The following is a 9,833-nucleotide window of genomic DNA, read 5'->3' on the forward strand; positions in this document are numbered from 1 at the left end:
CCAGTGATGACTGTATAAGTTGTCATATTGCCTTGTGAGAACATCCAAGAAATTTGTTCAGTATTATGTTCAGTTGAATTTCTTTGAATTTTCTGAATGATCTCTTGACCTTTCCAGAGTCTAAAGCAATGGAATAAAATAATCATTCAATCAGTAAGCATTTATTAAGTTCTTGCTCTTTTTGAGGCATTGTGCTAAGTTAATAGGGATTTAAAAAATTTTTTTTAAATGGCTCTGTCCTTAGGGCTCTAACATTCTAAAGGGGGGGAAACTTTACCTTTTCTTGGTATTCTCCAATGTTTACTACAGTGCCTAGCATGGAGTAGCTACTTGACACTTGCTTGTTGATTAATTGATTTATAGCTCCTAGTCATTATGTCCCTACATTTTAGGACACCAAAATTAGAAAATGTCCTGATGGATTTAATGCTTTCCATTCTTTAATTTCTGTTATCCTGATTGGTAATTGCCTTAGGTGCCCACTGTCACTTGTCAAGGCTCTAAACATGTTTTACTTCACTTCACTTCCAGACCATCTCCTTATCACCAGATTGCTGCCATGAATTATCCTTTACAGCCTTCTGTTCTCCTCACTCCCCTGCTGGGAGCCATAATCATACCAACTCTCTCTGATTCTAGAAAAGATAGGTCAAATTGTGTCCTTATGGCATCACTAAGCATCTGTATGACTTTCCAAACTAAAATATCCCACCTGGATACCACTCCCCTCTATCATTGCCTCCTCCAGGAAGTATTTAAATTTTCTTTAAGATAAGGAAGTTTTGGGGTGGCTAGGTGGCATAGTGGATAAAGCACCGGCCTTGGAGTCAGGAGTACCTAGGTTCAAATCCGGTCTGAGACACTTAATAATTAGCTAGCTGTGTGGCCTTGGGCAAGCCACTTAGCCCCATTTGCTTTGCAAAAACCTAAAAAAAAGACAAGGAAATTTTGGAATTCATATTTCTAGTTCTTAGCACTTATCATAGTTCTTAAGATGCAAGTTTGATAACTACTTTTATATTCATTAATTTATTCATTTTTCTAGTTTCTTCTATCTGAGTCATTGCTTTTTTTTTTTGCAAGGCAATGGGGTTAAGTGGCTTGCCCAAGGCCACACAGCTGGGTAATTATTAAGTGTCTGAGGCCGAATTTGAACTCAGGTACTCCTGACTCCAGGGCTGGTGCTCTATCCACTGTGCCACCTAACCGCCGCTTGAGTCATTGCTTTTTAAACATACTCTTATTCTTCCAGTAAAGGAGAGGCATCTTGCCTTTTCTCCTCCTCCTCCTCCATTCTTCTTTCTTCTTTCTTCTTCTTCTTCTTCTTCTTCTTCTTCTTCTTCTTCTTTTTCTTCTTCTTTCTTCTTTCTTCTTCATTGTATCTAGCCTTCAACTTCCTCAGGGCCTATTTATAATTATATTATTGTTTATATTTTTCTATCTCTAACAAATCCTTGTTGTGTGACCTGGACAAATCTCTTGACCTCCTAGTGCTCTAGACAACTAACTCTAAAGACTATAAACGTTTCAAAGAAGATATCGTGACCTGCATTGGGAGGCATTTGCTCTCTATAACATTGTTCTCTATAACAATGAAGTCACAAGTCTAGAGTCTTCAGTGTGTAATCTTCTTATTTACTTCTACCAGAGAACCTTTCTTACAACATGGATTAATGACCTTGTGATAACTGTACCAATAAAGAAGTGGTGGTAGCTAGGGAGGCCATTTCCATATTCATATTTTCCTCTATTAGACAGTGAAGAACAGCTTTGTGGGACATCTCTCCATGATGAAATTTGTTTTCTCACTGATATTCAGTTGTTTTTGTTTTTTTAGTATTCCTTATTATATATTTTCTTCCTGTCTGAATATTATCTCATATCTAAAAGAGAGTTTAAAGATCATCCAGTCTAATGTCCTTTTTTTCTGTAAAGGGAGACTGAGGGTCTGAAAAATGATTTGCTCCCTGGCTCATACAGCCAGTTAGTTGTCTGCAGTATGAGCAGGATGGAGAGGGGGACTGAAACACAGTTTTTCTGATTTTTCTGGAAAAAAGCTCTCTTCTTTTTTTTTTTAAGACACTACACTATCCCTCATTTCCTTGATGCTTTTGCTAAGGTATCTATGTGTTCTTTGTACTCTCTAGAACACATCTTCTTAGGGAGGCAAGGTTAAGTGGGACAAAGATTTACAGTTTTTTTGTTCTAGAGGCGAAGTGAGGAAGAAGGTATATTTTAATTCTTTCTGTAGCTCTTCCAGCCTCCTTATCAGCTGTATCAGAGATTTGCTTCCTCTTTACCTCCAATTTATAGGTTCCCTCTCTGCCTGAAGAGACACCCTTAGCACCTTCTTCTGCATGGGGTTTTCCCTAATCTGCCCCAACTTCCAATGCTCTCCCTCTTAAACTTCACTGAATTTAGTCACTTCATATATATTCATATTTATTTAGTTTTTTATGCTGTATATATTTATTTATGTCCTTGTTGTTTCTTCCATTAAAATGTAAACTCCCTGTGAAGAGGGATAGTTTCATTCTTTATGCTTGTAGCCAAATTGTTGGGCACAATGCTTGATATAGTTTGTTGATGGATTGGAAATTCAATATTTGTGGCTTTGTGATAAATCTAATTCTTTTAAATTGGTAATATGACTATATATTAATAACCTTAGACTACTTGAAGGAAAAGGTTGTGATAATTATGAAAGCATGTGTATATTTAATATGGCATACTAATATTTTTCCTCATTCTCACAGGGGATTAGAATAATGGAAACTCTTCTGAAAGAACAGTGTGGGACCCCTTTACCTGAATAAAGAATGATCAGTGAGTATCAAAACCAAAGTCTGAATTACTTTTTCTAGCCATTTATAGTAAACTTTATTGAATCAGAGTTGTAGCTCTGAACTCTGAAGCTCACTTCATATGTGTGGTTCTTCATTACTAGCCATATGGCCTTGGGCAACTTACTTTACCCTGACTTCTCACCTCCAGGACCATCTCCATTCATCCTGATTCATATCTGGCCACTGGACCCAGATGGTTCTGGAGGAGAAAGTGAGGCTGGTGACCTAGCACAGAATCCTCTCCCTCAAATCCAATTGATGTGCTTGTCATAGCATCACTTCCTTGATGTCATGATCTTCTTTGAGAAGGCTACTGCCTTTTGTTTAAGATGTCCATCATTAACTGGTAGTTTTACTTTTCATTGTTCTTAGGGAAGATCTGGGATCATAGCTGAATTTGATTGTATTGTGGAGGATTTGGGTCTGTAGCTCTGAACATGGCATGAACTTGTAAGAAAATTCTCAAAAGGAAACAAAAGACCCACAATTAACTGAGCCTCATGAAATTGCTAGGCATAGTGAAAGGGACTTTAAAAACTGTTTAAAGCAAGAAGGTGACTGAAGAAGGGTCAGCTCTATAGCTTGAGGCAACTGGAATAATATTAACAGATGAAAGAGAGAAAACAGAAAATTCAGTTCTAGGAGACAGAGTCTAGCTGCTTTAAATGAACTTGTTTCCTAATCTAAATAATAAACTATGCTTTAGTATCTAGGATACTGAGAGAACTTATCGATCTGATTGTATAATTATTGTAGGTAATAATCAATCAAAAAGAATTTATTAAGCACATATTTTATAAAAAGCAGACATTGTCCTATGCATTGGGTATACAAATGCAGTGAATTAAATGATCCCTAATCATAATTCTAACTATCGAGAGATCTTAGATTTAAGTGTTGGAGATGGTCCTCTCTTTTGGATTTCCTTGCATATTTTATACTATTCATTATGGATCCTAGACAAAAAAAATTGGAAGATGTGATGTTCAATCGAATTTATTGTCTTTTGTAACTTGTTACTAGTTTTGATTAAATTTTTTTTGTAGGATAGACTTGGATGATTTGTTTAAAGTTTTTAGTTGTATTTATGATCTTAAATCACTCTTATTCTCATTTGTATCTGGTGAGGTCTGTAATGTCAAGCCTACTCTTTATCTTACTGCCAAATAAGATCACTTTCTACTCTTAAGTATGGTACTCATGTTCTGTGATACTAAATTGGTTTTTAATTTTATTTATTTAAGGCAATGGGATTAAGTGACTTACCCAAAGTCACACAGCTAGGCAATTATTAAGTGTCTGAGGCTGGATTTGAACTCAGATCCTCCTGACTCCAGGGCCAGTTCTCTATCCACTGTGCCACTTAACTATCCTATGTTCTGGGATACTATAAAGAATTTTTAGTTTGGGTATGACTTTAGTATATCTGATCTCATTTGAACAATTGGGTCTACTCTTCAAGTGGTTATTGAAAAACTGAGGAGTTTAAAAGACTATTTCATGATGGGTCAGAATAAAGGTATATAAATCTTACCAACCAATTTGCTTGTGGTTTTGCTGCTAACAAATCCATTTGACATGTTTTTGATTCCTTGTCAGATTTGAATAAAACAAATAGTCCTGGCATCTGTTGAAGTTCTAACAGTTGAGAGAACCATTACTTGTTAGAATTTGATAACATAGCAAAGTCCTGTGCTATCATTATGATTAAGATCTCAGTTTGAGCGTAATCTTACTCCTCATTTAGCTATTACTATTGTGAAACAAGACTTAATAAAATGAACTGTTGATTTTCTTTTAAGATCATTACTCAACAGAATTGTACCATAATCATAGAATTCAAATGAGTTGAGCTGTTATAGGAAAAAAAAAACCTATTGATTAGAAATGTTTATTTGTTAGATGATAAAGCCTGCTTTCTTTTTCTTGCAAGGGGTGTTGAGTCCATGGCTGCAGTTTCAAGAGAAAAATGCCACTGCATTTGTTGCCACTGGCCTTAGCCTGAAGAGGACATCTTGATACAATGATGCACCATGGACATCTTGAACAAAAGGCAGTAGCCTTCTTTAAGTATTTTAAAGGATACATTTTGCTGGGAATCTGGTTCTTTTTCCATTTGCTAAAGGAAAATGTAACTCAGAGAGAAGTTCTTCAATTTGAATTATTGGAATTTTATTTTTTGTACTTTGAAAATGAAGAAACATGATGTTTGGGATAATTTTTGCTAATCAGTGATGCTTAGTATTGTCCCTATAATTTTCTTATGTTAAAAGCAACAGAGAATTTTTTAAAGAAGAACAGATAGTGATCTTCCATGGGTGTGGAGCATCACGGTCATCATAGGATCATGAGGATCAGTAAATTTAAATTTAACCCTTGAATGAATTAAAGAATTGAATTTTGAATCTTATATGGTTTTTGGTAGTCAGGCTTCTGGTACATGGTTAAAAATAAATGTCCTTTATAGTGCATACATTGTGATGGTTTGATATCATTTTTATAACCATCAAAAGAAACACATTTGTCATCTTTCATTTTATATAGTGATATTCTAATGTAATCCATGATGTCTAGAAGAATATTAAGTTGGATATAAGGAGACTTGAGTTTTAGTCCTGACTGAACTTTAGTCAGGTCACACCTAATTTTAATTTCCTTATTTGTTAATTTAGATAAGTCTTGCCCTTCCAACCTGATTGGGTTGTTAGGAAGGACTAAAAGAAACAAGGATTTATTAAGTGTCTACTATATGTCAAGTAACACTAAGAGCTTTACAAATATTATTTCATTTTATCTTTAAAACTACCCTGGAAGGGAGGTGTTATTCTTATCTCCATTTTATAGATGAAGAAACTTAGGCAAACAGAGATTAAATGACTTGCTTAGAATTAGCATAGTAGGATGTGTTTGAGGCAGAATTTGAACCCAGGTCTTTCTTACCTGATAGACTCAGTGCTCTATCCTCTATGCCACCCAGATTCAGTCAGATAATTGATGTGAAAGCTTTGAAAAGATGAAGGCAATACACTAATTTCTTAAAAACCATAGTCCAGTGATGCTTTATCCTATGAGAGGAAGACATAATAAGCAAATCATAAATGAACCATGTTAGTGGTGTTCCCAACCAAGGATTTGGGAGATAATAACTTTGAATTCATCTTAGGATAGAGAAACTGGACTATCATTGAAAAATCTCAGAAGCTTATTCTTTCTTTCTTTCTTTCTTTCTTTCTTTCTTTCTTTCTTTCTTTCTTTCTTTTTTTTTGCAAGGCAATAGGGTTTTGTCCAAGGTCACACAGGTAAATATTAACAGTCTGAGGTTGGATTTGAACTCAGGTCCTCCTAACTCCAGGGCTGGTACTCTACCACTGTGCCACCCTGGTTGCCTCCAAGAAATCTATTCTTCATTGCTAATATTCATACCTTCATTTCACTTCATGTATTAATGGGTTTTAAAATTATTGTACTTTTCTTGGCAAGCTCTCAATGGTGAATTTTGATTTCTTATATTTGTGTTGATTGATTTTTGTTTCTTAAGATAGTTTCCCCTTGTTTTCTTGTTAAAGCATCCAACCTTAAGTTGTACTGGGAGGAAAACATGAAGGCCAGAACCTAGAGGTTATTTTGGCTTTTCCATCAATATATGGTACCTGTACTTTTCAAATGATGTCATTCCAAAAATTAGATGTGATACTATTCCAATGAAGTTCTATTTGAATGGCTTACTTTCCTGAAGAATTTAAAGTCATTTACAGAGATTATCTTGCTCCCTTTTAAATAACCCCTTTGAAGAAGTTAGGGATCTTTAGTATTATGTGCATTTTAAAGATAAAAACAATCACAACCTAAATTGCAGAGAAGCAGAATTTCCTTCATAATTGAATTGCTTCGGTTTAAAAATTAGTCAAAAAGTCAGTAAATTTTTTTGCAGAGTTGTTTCTTCTAATTTGCTGGATTTCATCCTTAGATGCATTCTCTCCTTAAAGGTCACCTTTATAGTAAGATACATCTCTTAGACTTATGATAATCATTTTTGCTTACTCATTTTATTTTTGTATTAGTATTGGTAGCTTTGTGTGTCAAATCTATTTTGATATCCAAATTATTTTTCTTATGGTTTATTGTTTATAATTTATTTTAATTCTGTATACCTGTTTCACACAATCAGACTTCTGAAAGTCTCTATTTAGCTGTTCTGTTTTCCCCTTTTCTTAAAACTGAGATGAAGGTATAATTTGCAAAAATAGGAATAGTTAAGGAAGTTGTCATTTCTCAGAATTGATTTGAGCAACCTTTAATTTAGTTGGTGAGTTTAGGTCCCCAAATAGTAAATTAAAAAATATCTATGAAAGACAACTTTAGTAGTTTATTCAATTTATGCTTGTTTTTATATACTTTTATAATTGATTCAAGTCACTGGTCAATAAATATTTTAGTTCAAAATATGGGAAATATGAGAAAATTTGATTTAATATTTTGCCTTACGGTTGCTTTTTAGTAATTAATCTTGGCAAATTTTTATTCAATCATATATTGATAAAAGGTGCTATATTTTGATATAAATTACTACATTATGTGTTTTATATTCAGTAACAACTTAACACCTTGGCTGAATAAAATGATCCATCTAAATGAATTTTACAGATAACCAAACCTTGCCATCTTAAGTGGCAATCTTAAAATTTTCTTATGGAACTCTTACCAAAATGTATAACATGCTTCTTGAATAGTTTTCTACAGTTTTGAAATCTTCTTGTGAGTCAATCTCATGAATGCAATAAATTGCACTACTCTATAATTTAATGAAACCCTGAAGCTACTATCATGTAATACCAAATTTAATTCTATACTAAATGACCCTACATTGCAGTATTTACTTTAACTTTACTTGATTTATGTGTATTCTAGAATCTTATGGTCAGCTGTCAGTTCTTAGGTTCCATTTCTAATGTGCAATTGCCATAACCCTAGATAAGTAGGAATGCTTTAATTTTATATAAAATAAGAGCCAATAGTTTCTAATGGACTGAGATGCTAGCCTATGGACTTGAGCATATGGACATCATTCTTTTTGTTACTGTTACTATTGTCAAGATACCTTTATTCATTGTTTTCTTGGTTCTTTTCTATAATGAATATTTATAATTTAGGATCATAGAATAATTTAGAGCTGGAACAGATCTCAGATGATGGACTAAGTGTTATCTTTTCCATTCCTGAGAGATTAAGTGACTTCTCCAATGTCATATATGTGTGTGGTGATGGCTACATAAATGACACTCAGATAAGTGTAACATTCTGTAAATTAGGTTTATGAATCCATCGAACTATTGTTTGTTCTCTATTCATGTTTTTAAACATATTTAAAAAATGCATGTAATAAAATTTAACTGAATATTTCTCATACCAAGTCTATTATGTATGCATAATGCCTGATGAGGTTTTTTTGATTCAGTGTTACTATCATTTAAGGGGAGGAGGCAAATTTCTTGAATTCTCAGTGAAATATTTTTGAAAGGAGGAATTAATAGCATTGATATCACTATAAATAAAGATATTTCAATTATTAATTGTGACTTTAAACTTATTTCTTTGGATAAAAAGCCGATTAGCATTGATTTTATGTAGTATTCAAATGGCCTTTATCTGCTAAATTTTCCTTTCACATTGTAAGGATGAATTTGCCACCATATTCCAATTCCCAGAATTTTCATAGAAAGGGATGTAGCAAGGTGAATGGTATTTGCACTCCAACCCTATGACACTATGGAGTTTTTCTAGTTCTGTGAAGTTCAGTTCAGATCTGGATCTGTCTGATTTATTAATGGATCTGAGGGATCTTTCCTACTTGAACTTGGGTATATAGATATCACTGTTTTTGTTATTGTTGTTTTTGCCAAGATACCTTTATTAATTGTTTTCTTGGTTCTTTTCTATAATGAGTATGTATAATTTATGATCATAGAATAATTAATTTAGAACTGGGACAGATTTGGTAAATATTCATATGGCTCTGTAGGTAGACCAGTTTCATTTCTGACTAGTAAAGCTATTCAGCAATTGATTCAGAATGATCCCTTCTGCCTCTACTGAGTAGTATGTAAACCCTTGAACTTTCCTGGTCTTGTATTGTGGTATTAAAGACTGGTTCAAATAAATAATTAATTGAACTCCTATAGTCAGCACCTACTATATTAGACTAAATTAGGTTTTTTATCTTTGTTTCTTTTTGTGTTTTTAATTTTTGTTTCTTTTTTTTAATTTTTTTTAGGTTTTTGCAAGGCAAACGGGGTTAAGTGGCTTGCCCAAGGCCACACAGCTAGGTAATTATTAAGTGTCTGAGACCGGATTTGAACCCAGGTACTCCTGACTCCAGGGCCAGTGCTTTATCCACTATGTCACCTAGCTGCCCCTAATTTTTGCTTCTTAATAGTTCAAACTCCTCAGGTGGCTAGGTGGCACAGTGGAGAGAGCACTGGCCCTGGAGTCAGGAGTACCTGGGTTCAAATCCGGTCTCAGACACTTAATAATTACCTAGCTGTGTGACCTTGGGAAAGCCACTTAACCCCATTGCCTTGCAAAAACTAAAAAAAATAGTTCAAACTCCTAAGAACTTATATTTATTTTATTGGTTCAGGAAACAAAGTGGTACAATAAAGGTATTTTTGTTAAAGCCAATTCAAAATAGAAAACAATGTAAAAAAAAAGTTAATGCAGATTTTGAAGAACAAAAATTAAACATTATTGTCTCTATTTTTTCCATTGGAGGTCAAAACTTGAAGGCTTAAAAGGAAAGATAATCTTATGTTCAAAGCATTTTGTGGATCTGTATTTGCTCAGAACTACTATTTATAAGCCCCCATCAACTTATGGTCTGCCAAATGATAGAACTATTTCAAAGCAAAAACATTTAATGAAATAACATAATTAGAAAAGTAGCAAAAACAGGACATTTCCCCCTTATACCTAGGGGCACGCTTTCTTCTT

General features: G+C 33.8%; 1 protein-coding gene across 1 annotated transcript in view; it reads left to right on the forward strand.

Moving 5' to 3' along the window:
- PRELID2 (PRELI domain containing 2) overlaps positions 1 to 9,131 on the forward strand; it is a 97,080-nt gene extending 87,949 nt beyond the window's left edge. The window contains exons 6-7 of the mRNA XM_074212699.1: positions 2,757 to 2,826; positions 4,780 to 9,131. Coding sequence (XP_074068800.1) covers positions 2,757 to 2,816 — 60 coding nt within the window. The 3' untranslated portion in view covers positions 2,817 to 2,826; positions 4,780 to 9,131. The remainder of the gene's footprint in view (positions 1 to 2,756; positions 2,827 to 4,779) is intronic.
- The last annotated feature ends 702 nt before the right edge of the window (positions 9,132 to 9,833 follow it).

Source organism: Macrotis lagotis, chromosome 1, assembly GCF_037893015.1.
Source record: "Macrotis lagotis isolate mMagLag1 chromosome 1, bilby.v1.9.chrom.fasta, whole genome shotgun sequence".
NCBI classification, from domain to species: Eukaryota; Metazoa; Chordata; class Mammalia; order Peramelemorphia; family Peramelidae; genus Macrotis; species Macrotis lagotis.